The sequence below is a fragment of the Sus scrofa genome, chromosome 8 (genome assembly GCF_054392235.1).
Source record: "Sus scrofa isolate SSC_HxYL_T2T_F1_AM1 chromosome 8, Sscrofa_HxYL_maternal_Yorkshire_Landrace_v2.0, whole genome shotgun sequence".
Classification (NCBI taxonomy): Eukaryota; Metazoa; Chordata; class Mammalia; order Artiodactyla; family Suidae; genus Sus; species Sus scrofa.
The window spans coordinates 123,198,933-123,219,149 of NC_139390.1; the positions used below are offsets into that span (position 1 = coordinate 123,198,933).

Consider the following 20,217-nt stretch of genomic DNA (forward strand, 5'->3'; position numbering starts at 1 on the left):
AAATCTTTGAGCTCTAGGTTTGCTGTGTCAAACACCATTAATGTTAACTGGTTCACTTAGACTATTGTGAGGTCAGTTCCTTTCCTGTCCTTCAGAGACTTACCTGGGGGTCACTTAACTAGTTAACTGGACAGAGATTAGAACTTTTGTTCCTTGGTTCTTCCTCATGAGCTCTGTTCACGCTGTCCTGCCTCCTTTTCTAGTTGAAGATGTTGAAGCATGACTTATAAGGTGCATCATTTTAATTAGACTAGAATGGAACAGCATGGTGATACCACATTGTTTGGTTGACTGAGTCTTCAATGTCTTCCAGCTAAAGACCACCAGGAATACACCTGTAGTTGAACAACCTGGATTTATTACTGGATATGAAGAAGCAGCCCACACACCATGGGCAATGTGGGGCATTTTAGTAGAAGGTGTTGGAAAGAATTATAGTAGGATTGGGACCCATGTTAGATGACTTCTGGAGAGGCTTTAAACAGTGGCATTGTTCTAGATTACATGCTCTTGGGGTAACTGAGGAAGAGTCTATGATTGGATACTTAAAACAATTTATAAGGTGGACAAAATAAAGTGAGGCTAAAGCTATAGCTGGGAAAGGAGTAGCAGGTCCCCAAAGTAGTCAGGATATAAAGATGTTTGGCATTTTTGTGATTTATACAATGACTTTTTTTTCTTTGCTTAGAATATGATAGAATTGCCTTGTTTCTCTCACTTCGTCATGGTCTCTGATAGTGATTTGGAATCTTGTTATGGTCAACAGGAGAATACCAAGGTCTACTGTGAGTGCTGCCCTAACTTTTAATAATATTAAGGCCCAGTTATGAGTATTAGGACTGTGTCCAGATGTCAGCAGATGCTTCTCTTCTCTCTACGTCTCTGTTCTCTCTTGTCACTATTAGACCAGCAGTACCAAAATATGGCCAAAGAGAAACAAACATTTTCTCAGAGCTTCCTGATATAATATTTACTTTCAGATATTGGCATCACCCCTTCTCACTGTTCCATCTTTCTTCTTTCCAGTGGGAGGGGGATAAAATTGTCGAAGCTGCAGTAGTCTTTCTCCAATTTTGAAGGAAAGGTCAAGGAAGTCCTAGGGTCTTTGGCATGATTGATCTGCTGAACCAGTCCAGCACCGGTAACTCTGGATTCCTCACTATAGGAGAAAATTACTCCCCAATTAAAAAAGCCACTCTAGTTAGAATGTTTGTTACCTGTAGCTGAAAGCATTCCTAAAATATGAGGTATTCATGTTTGTTATTTACTAAGCTAGACAGTCTTTTGGCAGCCAAATTTTTATGATGGCTCAAAGCATATTCCATTTGGAAATAGAACTTGGCAATACCCTATTTTTTTTAAAATTAGGTGTATGTTAGGTGAATAAATTATCATTCTTTCTGTTTCCTAATATTTATCCTTATTACTTCATTCAGAGGCCATTTCTTTCTTGGTTTCAGAAACCTGCATAAAAATGAAAGCTTTAGAAACCTTCCCAATCAAGCTTAGCAGAAAGACGTGTGGGCGCATTTGTAGACTTGATTATTGAAAGGGTGAATACAGCTGTAAGCCTAATTGCTGGCTAATTGTGACTTCACCATTGCAATTTGCAGGTCCCTATAGCTTTGCGATTTTTTAAGCTTAACCATGTATTGGTTGGTTTTAATGATCATTGACTTAGAGGTAGAAGGAACTCCTGTTCTCTAGGGGGATAATTCCCTGGTCACTTTGTACCACTGTGGTTAACAGGTTAGACTCCATCACACAGATTCAATGCCCGCTGGAAAGCTGCTAATGTGCTGAGAAGTGGGGAGGAGGATAGTAGCTAATGACTCTAAACATTCAGTGTGCAGGAAAGCTAAACCAAGGGCCAGGAGGAATCCAATGTTTGCTGGATGCTAGAGGAGTGTGCTTAATAAAAGATAAGTGGAAATGTCTAGGAAAACTTCATGTCTTGACAGCTAGGATTTGTACATTGAAAATGATGTGCCTGTGGTCAAAATAAATTTTAGCCTAGCCACCAACCGGTAATTATTCTACAGGCATTTCTTCTATTTCTCTGCACCTTACACATAGTAGGTACAAAATAGTTATACAAGAAATGATTGAAAATGTATGAAAATTCACATCTGCAGGCTGCCTCTGCAATAGTGCCAGTAATAATTTATCAAAATAGTCTCTGTAAACAGTAAATTATTTAGCAGATCACAATTTACAATATTACTGAGTAAAATATATTAATGTTCACTGTGGTGAACATAAAATATCCAGATGTAGGGGAATTTAATAATTGATGAGGATTCCTGGCCACTTAATTAAATAGAATGTGAATCTTGCATGGGGTGCTTGACTGTACCAGGCAAATGTATAGTGCATGAAACAGACCAGTGTCTCTCTTTTTCAAGAACAGCTTAACAGCAAATACAACAAAATAGTTTCACAACATAATTTTAACATTCTACACTTGAAATGTTTATAAAAAGACTGACCTTTTCTTTATTTTATCCCCCCCCTTTTTAAAAACTTTCATATGCAGGTGCAGCATATGGAAGTTCCCAGGCTAGGGGTTGAGTAGGAACTACAGCTGCCAGCCTGTGTCATAGCAATGCCAGATCTGAGCTGCATCTGTGACCTGCTCCACAGTTTGTGGCAGCATCAGATCCTTAATCCACTGAGCGAGGCCAGGGATTGAACCTGCCTCCTCATGAATATTAGTTGGGTTCTTACCCTGCTGAGCCACAGCAGGAACTCCAGGACTGATCTTTTTCCTCCAGTTCATATAGGCAAATGAGATAAATCCATCCAAATGAAATGATTCATATAAACTTAATCCACTGGATTTTATGTGGGCAGGTATGTGTTGAAGTTATGGGTACAGCACATCAGCACATCTTCATGCATATTTAGTAAATAACAAAAAATCTACTAATCAAGGAACATACAGAATCTAAGTTTTATAGGAGCCATATTCAGTATAATTGCTGATATGCAGGCTTCTTAGAATTGCTCTCCATTTTGTGTTTCTCCAGGAGGCTTGTTCTTTGAAATGAGTAGGAGATTATGCTGGAAAAGATATAACAAAAGGAGTTTAGAAGCTAGTCTGTTTTTCCTGTTTGGGGAGTGTTTATAATGCTATTGATCTTTAAATTCTGGTGAAGCACATTTTTTTTTTGTTTTGTTTTTAAATTTTTTGGGGAGTATAGTTGACTTACAAGGTTGTATTAGTTTCAGGTATACAGCAAAATTAAGTTATACGTATACATATATCCATTCTTTTTTCCATCTAGGTTATTACAAAATATTGAGTAGATTTCCCTGTGCTATACGGTAGGTCCTTGTTACTCACCTATTTTATCTATTTTATATACAGTACCATGAGTATGTTATATCCATCCTCTCAATTAATACCTCCTTCCCCACAGTTTCCCCTATGGTTTTGATGAACTTACTTTGAGAGAATGAATGAGTGAATGCATTCACATTATTTAAAAGCAAATTTACTAGGAACATCTCTTTGAGTTTCTTGAAAACCATAATGAGGGCAGGGAAAGGGGCAGATGGAATTCAGTGAAAAAACCACCACATTGAGTATAAAAACTGCAGTAAAAATAGAGGAGGATAACTGGAAGGAGTGACATTTTCTGGAGCAATATTAGAGATCACTTTTAAGGGAGAAGTAGGAGTTTTCCAGATGGACATAGGAGGGAGAGCAGAACAGTTTCATATTGTGGCCAGTAGTGATGTTCCTAAGACAGGATAGAATACTACGGAATCTTAGAAGTTGGATGACTACAATATATTAGGACTCCTGAGGCTTTTTTTTTTTTTTTCTCTTTTTCTGGCAGAGAGAAATGTCAAGAGGTGATGACATGTAGGTTGTTTAGAGTTAGATTTTGCAGGCATTGAATGACATGGCAGAGTTTAGATTGTGTTCTGCATCTCTATAACAATAAGCTTCTGGGAGTTCCCATTGTTGCTCAGTGGTAAGGAACCTGACTAGTATCCATGAGGATGTGGGTTTGATCCCTGGCCCCACTCAGTGGGTGAAGTATCCAGCTGTGGCGTAGGTTGCAGACATGGCTCAGATCTGGTGTTGCTGTGGCAGTGGTATAGGCTGGCAGCTGCAGTTCTGGTTTGACCTTTAGCCTGGGAACTTGCATATGCCACTGGTGCAGCCCTAAAAAAGCAAAACAAAAACAAACAAAAACCCCACTAAGCTTCACTGAAGCAGGAACTGCATCTGCTTCCCCCAGAGTAGCAGTGACTGGGAGAATGCCTAACACATACATTATAGGGATTTAATGTATATTTATCAAGTCAACCAGTGAGGGGCCATGGAAGACTTTTGAGAAAAGGAACAACTAATTAAGATTTAAAATTTGGGATCATCCCTGACAGCAGTAAGAACATGGAATTGAAGGGTGCATTTATTTTCTGTTACTACTGTGATAAATTACCACAAATTTAGTGGCTTAAAGTCACACTAATGTATCATTTTACAGTTCTTTGGGTCAGAAGTTTGAGACATGATTCACTGGGCTAAAATCAAGGTGCTGGCAGGGCTGTGTTCCTTTCTGGAGGCTCTGCGAAGAATCCACTTCCCTGCTCTTCACAGCATCTAGAGGCTGCCTGAATCCCTGGTCATGGCTCCCTTCCTTCATCTCCCTTCAGCCATATTGCTTCTCTTGGACCCTTCACTCATCTTCACATCTTCTGACAGAGATCCAGAAAGGTTCTCTGTTTTTCAGGGCTCATGTGATTATGTTGAGACCATTTGGATAGTCTAATAAAGGCAAACGTCCCTTTTACCCATGTGAGATAACATATTCCCCAAACAGGATGTGAACCATCTTTGGGAGGCTGTTATTCTGCCTACCACAGGGGGGCATGAAGGTAGTTCATACCACTCCATATAGGAGACGAGTGAGGAAGGAGGTTGTGACAGGGATAAAAATGATCCACTGAATCATTTTTCTTTTCTTTGGCAGAAACAGGGGCTACATTTTGTACCTTCCTTGTACCTCGTTGTGACCAAGATGAGTAAATTCTGGCCAGGAGGGGTTAGGTATGCCTCCTCCAGGTCTGACTCCTAAAATACCTACTCCATCCTCCATGGGTGAGAAGTGATCCAACTTGTACTCTGAGGCCCTGAGGGATGGGAGAGTGTCTAGCTGGAAGCAGCTGGGTTCCTTTGTGCAGCAGAGACCCCCACCAAAGCTGGTGCACCATGATTTGCATGATAAATACACTTTTGTTGTGTTAGCCTCCTTGGAAATTGAGAAGTATTTTCTATAGCAGCAGCCTGTCCTGACACATCCTGAAATTAGTACCTAGTAGTGGGGTGCTGCTGTCACAGCAGCCACAAATGTAGCACAGACTTAGGGCTTGGACAGTGAAAACCCTAATACTAGGGGCTTGAAACAGAGTAACTTGTGTTCTGAAGGGGAAAAACTTTGGGTAAACTGATGTCTGGAATAACCTGGAAGGCAAAATTTATGTCTAAAATCATATAGACTTAGGATAGTGATTCTTAACCTTGCCTACATATTGGAGTCACTTGGAGGATTTAAAAAGCTATCCATGCTTGGACCCTGCTCCCAGAGATTCTGATTTAATTGCTCTGTGTGTGTGTGTGTGTGTGTGTGTGTGTGGTGGGAGGGAGGTTGGGGGGGAGCGCTGGTATTAAATTAACAGTTTTCCAGGTGATTCTAATGTGCAACCAGGCTTGAGAATCAAAGCTCTGGAACAGAGATTAGCAAACTTTTTCTCTAAAGGGCAAAAGAGTAAATGTTTTAGGCCTTGGGGAGCAATACCATCTCTTAAGAGAATTCAACTCTACCATTATAATATGAACACAGCCATGACAATATGTAAGTGCATGGTTATGGCTGTGTGCAGATAAAACTTTACTTACAGGACAGGAAAGCAGGTGGATTTTACCTGCAGGCCATGGTTTGCTGATCCATTCTTTAGGACCGTGATTCTCAAATGTTTTCTTCACAGAGCTCCTTTCCACTTTTAAAAACTATTGAGGATCACAAAAACTTTTGCTTATGGGTTATATCTAGTAAGAATTATATAATGAAATGAAAACTGAAGTCAAAAAACATTAATGAATTGGAAAAAATCATAAATCCATTATGTTAACATAAGCAACATGTTTTTATGATACCTGTACTTTCAAAGAATTTAATGAAAAGGAGGACATTGTTTTATATTTTTGCAAAATTCTATACTATCTAGATTAATAGAAGATAGCTAGATTTTCATTTGTTTCTTCATTCACTCTGTTGTGATATCTTTTTCTTTTTTTTTGATTTTGATTTTTTTCCATTCTAGCTGGTTTACCGTGTTCTGTCAGTTTTCTACTATACAGCAGGGTGACCCAGTTACACATACACATATACATTCCTTTTTCTCATATTATCATGCTCCACCATAAGTGACTAGATATAATTCCCAGTGCTATACAGCAGGTGTTAAGTCTTTTTAATTGAAGAACATGAAGAAAATCTGACCTCATCCAGATGCATAGGTATTTCTTCTGAGAAGATCAGCTTCCTTCTTTTGTAGGAGTATTTTAATAACCTTTTCAGATAGATAACTGTGGATATTCTTGTATATCACCTGGTAATTCAACAGGTGATGATTTCTTAAAAGTTGATTGATTGCAAGGTGGAATATGAAACCATCTCAGTAAACATTTCACATGCTGCAACATTAAAATTCATTGGTTTGACTGCTCTTTAAAGGGATCATTTACGTAGGCATGATTTTATGTTCTCTTTTATTGGTTACTTAGAAAAAAATATTGTTTCATTGAGTTATACCATTGTGTGTATATATATATATATAAATCACATTTGTTAATATCGCTAGTGATCTCTTCAGAAAAGTCTTTAAGAATTCAGAAGCTGTCAAGCTCGTGGTGGTGGGTACAAGTTTTCCAAAATTCTAATTTTCACTTGAAAGTCAAGTTTTATCATTGGCAACAAATACTGTCAGGTTGTTCGCCTTCAAGTGACAGGCTCACTTCATTTATTTTCAAGAAAATGACTGCCAAACACCCAATTCTGAATAACCATATTTTGTTTATCACTTGTTCTCTCAAGTGAAAATGGCGTTCCATGAAAAAGAGACAAGTTCAGTTTGCAACTGAAACAATTGCACACTGCTTTTCCTTCAGACAACCATTGTATTTAAGTATGCAGCAGAGGTGCTGTGTGTGTGTGTTCTTTCCTTTTGGTCTCACAGAGTATTTTACTTGTTCTCTAGGATTGAGACTTTAAAAAGTGGATAGTTTAACGATTTCATCAAGGGCATATTTAAGTGAAACTAGCTTTTTAAAAAAGTTACTGAGTACATAGAAAAAGGTATGATACAATGTTCAATCAATGATATAGTACAGTGATACAGTTTGATGACCTTGTCTTGGTTTGTGTTAAAGTATCAATAGCTTTACTCATCCTTGCTTTTGTAGCGTCAGTGGGAGTGTTAATACAGTGAAAAGGGAAAATAACCTCTTAGTATGATTTTTAAAGTATTTTTGACCTTGTGGATCCACTAAAAGGGTCTTTGAGATTCCTAGGGTTGTGCAGACCACACTTTGAAAACCACTGGTTTAGGGGCTGTTTTAAAGAACCAGAGTGTTAGTGTGTGATAGCTGATAGCTTCCTTTGGTAAAGTGCTTCAAGAAAGATATGAGCTCAGAAAGAAATGGCCAGTTTTCAAGCTGAATGGAAAATGATAGAAGGAGTCCAAAGACTTGAGGTGAAAAATGGTTGGAAAATCAGTTGCTTCCAGGTCCCAAATGGAGCCCCAAAGAGCCAGTAGAATTTTATTGTTGGACAATGTGATTTAATCACATGGTGAAGCTCGAACTAAGGGTGTGGCCTTCCAATAAGAGCTGCAGTTAAGGAACAGAGGTCGGGGGTAGAGGGGGAAGAGGAGGATTATACCTGAGAATTATGGATGGAATCAAATACAACAGAAGCCTACCAAGTTTTTGAAAAACTTATATTGTCAAGAACTGCAAAATATCAGACTAAAAAATGCTTTGAGCTGTAAGATCTCTTTTGGCTTTCAAGCTTTTGGTAACACCCATTTCAGCTGAGACCAAAAGGAAGAAACAGACAATAACAACTCTTTTTTTTTTTCCCTCTCTTTTTATGGCCACTCCTTTGGCATATGGAAGTTCCTGGGCTAGGGGTCTAGTCAGAGCTGCAGCTGAGGCCTACAGCAATGCCAGATCTGAGCAGATGTGACCTATGCCATAGCTTGAGGCGATGCTAGACCCTTAACCCATGAGCCAGGCCAGGGATTGAACCCACATTCTCATGGCTGTTATGTTGGGTTCTTAACCTGCTGAGCCATAACTGGAGCTCCCAGTAAGAACCCTTAAAAGCTAAGAGACAATGAGGAAATTATTCTCAAAGAGCATAATCAAGTAACTCCCCATTTCTTCAGGTAGGGCCTTCATGAGAGCTGCCAAGCAGGATTTTAGAATTGCAGCAGACTAATGGACACTTCCTTTTATCAGGACTACCCTTTTTGAAATGAGAGTTTTAATTGCATTTATTCTGCTCCACCATTGTGTGTATACCAAGCCCATAACTGAATTCTTTCTTCTCTTCTCTCAACTGCTTGTTGGTTTTGAGGGTCTGGTGGGGACTCCACCAGGAGCTGTTATGGCCACTAGATGGAAGAAACCTGGTTACCTGAGGGGAACATATCCCACCCAAACATTTGTACTGGACTGTGCCATGAGCAAGAAAAAAAACCAAACACACAACTTTATTGTGCTAAACCACTGAGACTTTTGTTACAATATTTGTCCCAAGTGTTCTTTATTACGATATTTAGACTACTCTGAACAAAGCAGAGTCTCTTCCATTGATCTAAACATGAGGCATTGAACTAAAGTAGTAGCAGAAGGAAAAAGAAGAAATAACATAGTCTAAAGTTAGAATCCATAAGCTTCTGAAGACTGGGGGGTTGGGAGAGGAGCACAGGGAGAGAAAGAGATCTTGGATGAATTCCAGCTTTCTGTCTAGGGTTGAAGTGGGCAGAAGTTTGGGTGGTACTCAGAGAACAATCCAGTGAATTTGCCTGATAGGCAGGGGCAATATAAGGACTAAGAGCTTGGGACAGAGGTCTGGAAAAGAGGGATGTGGAAAAGAGCAGTGGTGGCTAAAACATGTTGGGAAATAATTCCATGGGAGAAGAGCATAGAGGCCATTTAATTACCAGGAGAGAGATAATCTGCAAAATAAGTGATAATGAACAATCAGGAAGAAAAATGGCAGAAAAGGGCAGATCAAGCTGGGTTTTCTTTTGTTATTTATTTATTTTTACATTTGGCTTCTGTGAAGAGTTATGAAATGGTTAAGAGTCAAATGTTGCAAAGAAATCAAATATTTATTAAAATTTAATATTGAGAGTATTGGTGACCTTCATGAAGATAATTTCAATGGAGCATTAATATAAAATTGAGACCATTTTAGGATAAGTGTCTTAAGATTTTTGTTGATGAAAATACAGACTGAAGGTGTTAGTTGTTGCCAAAGATCCACAGTAAATGTTGGAGCTTTTGTATTTGCGCTTTTGCCTGTCCAATACTACAGCCCAGCCTCCTCCACTCTTCTAACCTGAATCAGAAAGTACACTTAGCTAAGATGCTGATTCAGATGTAGTTTTTAAAAGCAGGATAAATTAGAAAGTCTATAGAAATCATAAGGATCAATATGTATTTTCAGAGAAAATGGTGTAGAGAGGTTACTAACTTTCTATAATATTTTCCAAGAGAGGATTTCTCCCCTCATCCTCTCCCCCTTATTTCTGTTGAGTTGACCATACTGTCAACCCAGAGTTTAAATTTTATAATCTGAATGGGTATATCAGTGTCATATTTTTAAAAATAGGGTTATTTTGATTTTAGAACACATGGTATACCAGTCTACTAAAGTAACTTTTACCTAAAACTATAATATCTCATAAGTTGACTGACAGATCTTTCTCTCTCTGAAGTCTTATAAAACTTAATTAGCAAGATCAAAGTCTTCAAGAGTTTAATGGCCAGCCTCAGACTTACCAGATGCCTTGTTAGTAATTTGGTATTTAAAGTATAATCCCTAAACAAGCCAAAAACAGAGCCAAATGTTTTTAGGAGATAGTTAATATAATTTTTTTCTTTAATAAACTTAATGGAAACCTCTAAATGCTGTCTTAGAGCACTGTTCAAAATAAGCTTAGCATAAATGTAAAACCTGTAGAAACCTGAAGAAGCAGTTGTTCTTGAGAGCCAAGGTGTCTACAAATCTTGTGTAGGGAATCTTACTTTCTTTCATTTCATATAAAGAAATTTTTGTGCTAAATGAAGGAAAGTAATTGGTATCCCTGGAATCCATTATTCATTAAATTTTACTGTTTTTGTACAAAGGAACCTTTCTTGGCATGTACTGATTTCCTAATCTGGAATGCCTGCTAAAATATTTTCATTAAGCTCTGCTATTTTTAGCAGTAGAGAACCTTCCAGTTTGGGACTCAGCACATTCAATTTGGAGTATACATAAAGTCAAGAATAAATACAGTCAGCATTATTAAACCTAAACCTGAATACTGCCCTACTTCAGTTGCAATTTTTGATAGCATAATTGAGTAATATTTATCCCCTTTGCATTTCTATAGCAACTATTTCTGTGCAACTTCTGTGTTGGGTTAAAATGCCCCAGTAGAACAGAAACAACACATTTGTAATTTTTTTTGGAAGGCTGTATTGTAGTGATGAAGAACCGAGAAATGGCCTGTCTTGCATGCAAAACAGTCTAAACTATGTCTCTGAATATGTATGCAGATGTGTACACATACATGTCTGATGCATGTCCCATTTTTTAAAATATATTTAGTCCCATCTTATTACCCACAGTCTCTTAAAACAGGGTGGGAGATGATAATCTCCATTTAAAAATGTGTTAATGTTGAGGAAACAATTTAAAAAGAATGAAACAAACACCCAGTCCCATCATGAAACCATCTATGTTTTATCTATCTATCTATCTATCTATCTAATCTAATCTATCTATCTATAATTTCTTTTTAGGACTGCAGCCTCACCATATGGAGGTTCCCAGGCTAGGGGCTGAATCAGAGCTGCAGCTGCCAGCCTTCACCACAGCCACAGCAAAGTGGGATCTGAGCTGCATCTGCAACCTACACCACAGTTTGCTGGATCCTCGACCCACTGAGGGAGGCCAAGGATTGAACCCATGTCCTCATGGATACTAGTTGGGTTTGTTATTGCTGAGCCACAGCAGGAACTCCTCTATGTTATTTTTAAACTAAACATATATGTGGATTTTGGTAAAATATAAATGAAAAAAGTAGTAGCTATCACAAATCTGTTACATATGCTACATGAGAGAGTAGCAGCCTATGTATTTTAAGAGATACTCTTTTGTAGTGCACACTGCCACATAGGAAATCTAAAGAAATCACACCCTCCAAAAAAGCTGAAACACTATGAAAAACACAAAACTAAACTAAGATTATTTTTGTTTCCAAACCAAGCTTATTTCTTTAACAATATTAAAACATTTGGTTTGGTTGTTCTCATCAAGACTAAAATGTATCCTCCTCTTAACGATTAAATCAGAATTCCAAAACTTTCTGCTTATGAAATTGCATATCTGAAGAGGTCTAACTTTCTGGTGAATATTTTTCAGAATCAATTATATGCTGAAGAGAGAGCATCACAACTTCTGAATCTCTTGTCAAGTGTCATGACTGCTAACACATAAAAACAATGAAAATATAATGTTTTTTTAAGTTGTGCACTTTTGAAATATTTAAACAATAAACATCTTTTGTATGCAGGTGAAACCATAAGGCTAAAACTTGGTTTTTAAAATAAGAATAGTTGTCTTTTGTGCCATTTGCTGTATATGGTAAAGGTGAATGAATATTTGGTGATTTTATAGTAACTGTATATGTTCATTCATTGAACAAGTATGAATTGTTTACTTGGTGACAAGGTATTTCACCCATGTCCCCAGAAGCATAACAAAGGGTTAGCTGCTCAGTACTTTCTGAAACTTAAGGACTAATTCTTACTGTCACCATGTCACTATTTATCACCTATACAGAGCAAAAGAAAAACAAAACAAAAAGAATGTTAATGAAGCACAAAAACTGCTATTTAACTGGGTTGGCACCAAAGGTTGACAGCGCTGTTGACTGTAACTCTCTGAAAAGAACCCAGAATGTCAAGCTGATCTCTTAATGGTGATTGGGTGAACACCAGGGTTCAGTGGTTTGTTTGTGATGCACATGCACATCCAAACATTTGGATGTCTATCCAACATTTTAGTTAGAACTTTTTCCTCTATTAGCACAGTTTAGAAAAGTGTAATGTGTGACTTCTATAGCACATTCATGGTTCTATTTTTATCAGCATAGTAAACAAAGGAAAGCAGTCTATGTTTTTGAATGTCTTTCCTTTTCTTAAGTTCACTTGGGGTTAAAGTAGCATGACATTAGTTCTTTATGAATCACTGTTGATAGTAAGACTACATATATATTGTGAATTCAGAATTTGAGAGACAAAATTAAGATGGGCTGTGATACACTGTGTGAAAGACAGAAATGGGTGACATAAATGATAGTAATTGGGGACAAATGGGAAGGAGACCATCCAAGAGGGACCTCTATGAGGACGTAACATATATACAGAGATCCGGAGGATGAGAAGTCATAGGAAGAGCTAGAGAAAGAGTCTTGTAGGTAGAGAGAATTGAAGGTATAGAACTCTGAGGTGAAAGGCGCTTATTGGTTGGGAATAGGAAGGAGGGTAGCTTAAACTCCCCTAGAAAGAATCTTTCTGACTTACATTTATTTTGTAACCGACGGAGAGTTCCCTGCTCTCAAGCAGGAGAGAGTAGGTTATGCCACTGTAACCAACCATCCCCAATCTATAAGCTGCTCTAAACAGCTGGATTGATTTCTCACCTACCCAGTATGTCCAGGGAGGCTGGCTAGGTGCTCTGGGCTGTATTCTTTTCACTCTAGAACCCACGGTGATGAAACTGGCATATCTGGAATGCAGTGCTTATAGTGGTGGCAGAGTCAAAACAGACAGCACTGCACATCCAGTGCAGGCTCTTAAAGCTTCCACACACATCACTTCCACTATCATCTCATTGGCCAAAGACACTAATCTCAAGTCAACAAGGAAGTGTAATTTTCCCGTGTGCCTGGAAGAGGAGTGGAACTGGAAATATTGATGAGTGGCAGTAATAGCTCCTTTGGGGGTGGGGTGGTGAGCAGTGAACAAGCTAGAACTGTATATAGAAGGGGTGTGTGTGTGTGTGTGTGTGTGTAGGTATGTGCATGTCGCCAGGGAAAAGGTCTGTTGCTTTAATCAGATTCTCAAAAGGATCTGACACATCAACAATTAAAAACCGCTGGACCAGTTGAAAACTGTCATGTAAACAGATAATTGCTATACAAGGCAATTTGCAGCATGAGTGAGAGGCTGAAATGATTAAAGAACGGGGGTGGGTATGTGTGTGCATGTGTGTGCATGCGAGTGCGTGCATGGTGATAAGGAAAAAGTTGAGCAAATTTGTGGACTAAAAGGGAGAAGCCATAGAACAGGGAGCAGTGAATTAAAGACCCCAAATGTGAGGGGAAATGACTGATATAATGCATTACCAGATGCCTAAGTAGATGGTGTCCAATATCCTATGGGGTGTTCACTTCAGAGATTAGAAGAAATGACTCATCTGTGATTTAGGAGGAAGGGAGGGAAAAGATGGCTGCCTCATGGATGTCAGGCAGGCTGCAAGTGGAGGGGAATGAGAAGATGTCTGTTTTGTCCTTGCTACATGGACAAGGGCATCTACTCAGAACGAGGGGGACCGTTGAGCATGTTGATAGGTTAGAACAGCTGTGAGGGAAATCTGAAACGGAGCTGACTTGGGGACAAATAAAAGGACTGCCAGTAGTACTGGGGGCCCAGCCGATGTTGGAGAATGTAGATTTGTTGCAGTGCCAGTAAAGAGAGTTATGGGATTTTTCTTTCCATGCCCAGCTGCCTGGAAGCAGGAGTGGAGAGAGTAAACAGTTAGACTTATCCAGGCTGGGGATTGGCAGAGCAGGTGCAACAACATGTTTTGCTGATAATCTGAAGTTCAAGAATCTCTGCATAGGGAAAAAGGACTGATTTTGCTTTTAATTTTTTAAAAAATAAGTTGGTCCATTATGGTGAGAAGCAGCTTTACAACTACAGTTATTCCCTGTAGGTTGTAATCCATGGTCCCTGTGCAATTTTTCTTTGTTTCATGGTCATAACTGCTATAACAAAATAATTGTATGGTTGAAGGGAAAGAACATAGCTTATCCCTTACTGTTTAAGTAAAACTGACCATGGTGCACCCACTTAAGATTTTCTGTGTTCCTAATACTCCCTTACTCCATCAGTGTATAATCTCGCAGAGAAAGGTAAGAGGAAAAAAATTAAAGCCCTGGAGATATAATTACATACTCAGAAACAGAATTGCTTACCTAAGCATTTCGCCATTAATTAGCATGTTGTAAATTTTGCTGCCTTGGCTGATAGTAAGACATCTTATTTAGAGGAACCATTAAATGAAGACAAAAGGAAAACATCTGGAGTAGCTCAGCTCCAACGTAGACTGTCATCTGAAATGGCATTGTATTGCATTTCTCTTTTCCCAGTTGCCTGCCAAATCCCTGAATTTCCCTGATTTTGGTGAGGTTACATCATAAGCATTGGACAAAAATGGTGTTGCTGTTCATAAAAGCCACATACGCATCCTGAAGGCAAACATGCTTTTGATAATCGTTTTTTTCTGGTATACCGAATGACTTTCCTTGAAACCTGTCATTTTATTTTCCATTTTCTCAGAATGGAGGTCTCATCTTTTTAAGTATCTCTTGGTGACCGACAAGTGAGGTGAACAGGCCAAATCCGATCATTTCCAATTGTTTGAGGCTCAAGGTAATGTGACTTTTTGCATCCTTCCTCAACAGAGAGAAGTTAGCAGGAGGCAAGCAAGTTAATCTTCTAAAAGAGCTTGTTGCTGCACATGGCTCTTCCCCAGAAAATCCTCTCTCTGAATTTCAGTTGTTGAAACTAGCAGGTTTTATCTCCAGGAACTAAGATAAGTTTCTCTCCGCTCTGGCCTGCCAACTTGTAGACTGTCTTCAGCTGAGGCAGAGCTGCCAGAATGAATAGCTGGAGAATCCACCCGACTCTCTATTTATTTTAGAGTATGATAATTGGAGGGAAAATGAAAATTGTCAGTTTTTCATTACACCCTCAAGCTCTCAGAGCTGGTTATCCCATCAGGCCTCCCAAATATACTTCTGCAGAAAATTGTATAAACAGATGGAAAAGCCAGGAAGAGGGGGATTCATGTCTTGCCAAAGGCCACACAGTATGTTTAGGGCAGGACTGGGCCCCTGTAATTCCTGACAGAGCTGAGGTCTTCCTGCTCTGGCCCCAGAGCCAGGGGAGCATGTGGACACTGAGATCACTCAGTGGACCCTGGGCAGTGCCTGGTTGTGCAAGGGGTGAGGGCAATGGATTTGAAGTAGACCCAAAATGACCCACAACAAGCTGAACCAAAAGTCCAGAGACAGGAGGATCCTGAGCATGAGGACTGTCCGTCCACCTTTGCATGCTGGGCACCCAGCTCCATTGCCTGGTATGTCAGTGCTGATTACATTCTGACAAATTCAGAGCTTTTAAAAACATAGGTCAGACAGTCTCATTTCTGTGCTCCAAATGCATTGTGCAGAGTCTTCTCATTTTCCTCAGAGTACAAGTCAAGCTCTGACCTGGGTGATTTGCTCTTGGCTCCCTCTCGGACTGTATTGCTTCTTCTTCTTCCTCTTTTTTTTTTTTTTTTTTTTTTTGGTTTGTTTTATTAAAGGATACTTGATTTACAATGTTGTGCCAATTTCTGTTGTACAGCATAGTGACCCAATCTCTCTCTCTCTCTCTCTCTCTCTCTCTCTCACACACACACACACACACACACACACACACACACACACACACACACACACACAGACATTCTTTTTCTCATACTATCTTCTATCATGTTCTATCTCAAAAGACTGGACATAGTTCCTGATGCTGTACAGTAGGACTTCATTGCTTATCCATTCTAAATAGAATAGTTTGCCTCTATTAACCCCTAATTCCCAGTCCATTCCACTCCCTTCCCCCTCCCTCTTGGCAACCACAAGTCTATTCTCTATGTCTCCAAGTCTATTTCTGTTGTGTAGATAGGTTCATTTGTGCCATATTTTAGATTCCACATATAAGTGATATCATATGGTATTGTCTTTCTCTTTCTGACTTCACTTAGTATGATAATCTCTAGTTGCATCCATGTTGCTGCAAATGCCCTTATTTTGTTCTTTTTAATGGCTGAGTAGTATTCCATTGTATATATGTGCCACATCTTCTTAATCCATTCATCTGTCAGTGGATATATAGGTTGTTTCCATACATTGCCTCTTGACTGCATTGCCCCTTCTCCCTTCCTCCTTGTCTCCCTGAAACTCACTCCTTACCCTAGAAGGAGGCAGCTCACTTTACCTTGGCCGTTCTTCAGGCCTGGACTCTTGCTCTCCCTCTACTTGAAGACTTTGCCCAAATGTCACTTTTCAGTAAATCATTCCCATTGCCCTTTCAAAAAAAATTGCAGCCTTTTCCCCAACCTCCCACCCATGCATACTCCTTATCTCCCTTAGCCCATTCTATTTCTTTCATAACACTTAATACCTGCTAACTCTGATTCACTATATCATTTACTTATTTGCTACATTGGTGTTTCAGTATTTGTCTCCCTCATGCTAACAAAGGTGAGGATTTTTGTCTCTTTAATTCACTGATATCCTTAGTGTTTCAACCAGTGTCCAACACATAGAGGATTTTTTTATAAAAATAATTGTTGGGGGAGTTCCCATCATGGCTCAGTTAATGAACCTGACTAGTAACCATGAGATTGAGGGTTCGATCCCTGGCCTCGCTCAGTGGGTTAGGGATCTGGCATTGCTGTGAGCTGTGGTGTGGGTCTCTGACCCGGCTTGGATCCCGTGTTGCTGTGGCTGTGGCATAGGCCAGTGGCTACAGCTCTGATTCAACCCCTAGCCTGGGAACCTCCATATGCCATGGGTGTGGCCCTAAAAAAACCTGTTGAATGGATAAATTAAAAAAATTGGGGAGTGAAGCAAATGAGTGGGTGAGTCGAAGAGGAAAAATGACATAGCATTTAAGCCAAGTGTAGAGGTGAAATTTACCTTCAGTTGTGGGAAATTTATAGAGGCAAACCTTCATTTTCATTTTCAGAAATCTTTTGCAACTTTGAGGCAGAGCTGTATACATCCAACCTATTCATGGTCAATCTTTCTTGTTAACAAGAAAGTAGTTCAATCCTTGGTAGATTCAGGCAGAGAGCACACGTGTGGACTGGCTTTTCCCAAAGTGTGGTACGAGGCCCTCTGTTTCAGGATTGCCTGGTACATGCTCAGGTTCCTGAGCCTTATCTAGTTTACTAATAAGGATTAGGTGTTTCAAATGCCTGCTAAAGTTTGAGAATTACTAGTATAGAGAAATCTGTAGAAAATGATGGGACAAGATTCCCCCTACTGTAGTATAATTGTTCCACAAGATCTTGGTAGGATAGGATTTCAGTAAAAAAAAAAAAAAAAAAAAGAAAGTATTCCTTGAGTATTCCTTGTATTAATAAACCAGAGTAACACTAAGTTAAATGGATTTTTTTGGTAACAGGAATTCTCAGAACCTTTAATAAGCTGACCTCATCATGAATCACCAATAGTAGGATATAGTTTTAGCACTCAGGTTTACTCCATCATGGGTGTCTCTTTTTAGGCACTTTTTTTTCTTTTTCAGCCACACCTATGGTATATGGAAGTTCCCAGGCCAAGGATCAAATCCAAGCAGCAGCTGTGACCTACGTCATAGCTGGGGCAATGCTGGATCCTTTAACTCACTGTGCCACAGTGGGAACTCCTAGGCACCTCTTATTAACTCTTAGGGGAGAGGTTTTTCTTTAAATAAATGAAAAGACAACACACAGAATGGGAGAAAATCTTTGCAAGTGATTCAACTGAGAAAGGATTAATCTCCAAAATTTATAAACACCTTCTGCAGCTCCATACCGAAAAAACAAACAACTCCATCAAAAAATGGGCAGAAGATCTAAACAGACAGTTCTCCAAAGAAGACATGCAGATGGCCAAAAAACACATGAAAAGATGTTCAACTTCACTCATTATTAGAAAAATGCAAATCTAAACCACTATGAGGTACCACCTTACACCAGCCAGAATGGCCAGCATCAAAAAGTCTACAAACAGTAAGTGCTGGAGAGGGTGTGGAGAAAAAGGAATCCTATTACACTCTTGGTGGGATTGTAAATTGGTGAAACCACTGTGGAAAACAGTATGGAGATTCCTCAGAAAACTCAAAATAGAACTCCCATTTGATCCAGCAATCCCACTCCTGGGCATCTATCCAAAGAAAACCACCACTCGCAAAAATACATGTACTCCGATGTTCATTGCAGCACTATTTGCAATAGCCAAGACATGGAAACAACCTAAATGTCCATTGACAGAGAGGAGTGGATCAAGTAGGTGTGGTACATATACACAATGGAATATTACTCAGCCATTAAAAGGAATGAAATACCAGTATTTTTAGCAACATGAATGGACCTAGAAATTATCAGGCTAAGTGAAGTCAGCCATACAATGAGACACCAACATCAAATGCTTTCACTGACATGTGGAATTTGACAAAAGGACAGACTGAACTTCTTTGCAGAACAGATGCTGACTTACGAACATTGAAAAACTTATGGTCTCCAGAGGAGACAGTTTGGGGAGTGGGGGGATGTGCTTGGTTTATGGGATGGAAATCCTATAAAATTGGATTGTTATGATCATTATATAACTACAGATATGATAAATTCATTTCTGTAATAAAAGAAAAAGAAAGAAAAAAGTCTAGACATTTCTGGTAGGGATAATATCTAAGATTCATTTTTTGTCCTAACAATCAATGATTCTCTGTAATTCTGTTTTCTCTCTTGTTAAATTGCTTTAGTTTGTAATCTAACTGGGGCTTTTTAATCCTATGAGAAAAAAAGTATGCAATAGTATATCTAGATTTAATGGTTCTTGGGTCATGTGTGGGGGAAAGGAGAGGAGCATACACAGAGCAGCCTATGCACACTACATCTGAATGAGTGGGTCTGCTTGTTAAGGTCAAATTTGGTAGGTTAGTACGTGAAGGTGCCATCCTTTGTGTATGTGTTATATGTTAGCAGGATACACACATATACATTCCTCACAGGGTGCGAGCACACACGGGGACTGGCTCTCCTGTATTGATCACCACTGATCTATTCCTTGTGTCACTTTCCATTCCTTTGGCCTGGCTTCTGGAGACAAGATAGGTTTGTGCCTGGAATAAACAGCTTCCAACCCTCTTTGAAAGCTGCTCGAGGTCTATAGCACATTACATCCTTCTGTGTAATGGAAGTACCCACACATGGGCAATCGCTGTCTGCAGATGTAATGAACCAAGTGGGAGGTAATGAGAAGTGACTGTCGCGCCATCTCTAGGGCCCGTTCCTCCCACCACGCAATTACACTGTGACCCTAGAGAAAGGAGAAGACTGTAACATTCTCCGCCTTCCTAATGGTCTTAGAATCAGCCCTCGCTTGCTGGGGGAGCTGAAACACAGTTCTTCGTTTGACAGTCCAGAAGATGTCCAAGGATATATGTGTTTATAACATGGGACAGTTCTGTGCACAGTCATACACTGCCGCCTTAGTGCTGACTTGGCCTCTTGCCTGAAAGATGCCAGCAGAGTAAGACTGTCCTTTCCTGCATCCCCCTGGCAGGTGGTTCAGGAATAAGAACTGTTACTTCTCTCCTATTAGGAGAGTTCAGGGAGCAGGCTGGTGGGCAGAGCTGCATTTCTGTTAGAGGAATACAGGCCAAAAATTTCCCAAAAAGACTCTTTTAAATAATGATGTAAAATGCAGTGCTAACAGTTCCTGGATGCTCTGTCTCACCAGTTTTATTTCTGAGTTTTATTTGACAGAGAGTGCTGATTACGGTAACCGTTTCCACCGACTTTTCTTGTGGTGAGA

At 39.4% G+C, this 20,217-nt stretch overlaps 1 protein-coding gene across 1 annotated transcript in view; it reads right to left on the reverse strand.

The window, feature by feature from the left end:
* Positions 1–338: 338 nt before the first annotated feature.
* LOC146401023 (uncharacterized) overlaps positions 339–20,217 on the reverse strand; it is a 395,912-nt gene continuing 376,033 nt past the window's right edge. The window contains exon 7 of the mRNA XM_084973292.1: positions 339–3,063. Coding sequence (XP_084829418.1) covers positions 2,970–3,063 — 94 coding nt within the window. The 3' untranslated portion in view covers positions 339–2,969. The remainder of the gene's footprint in view (positions 3,064–20,217) is intronic.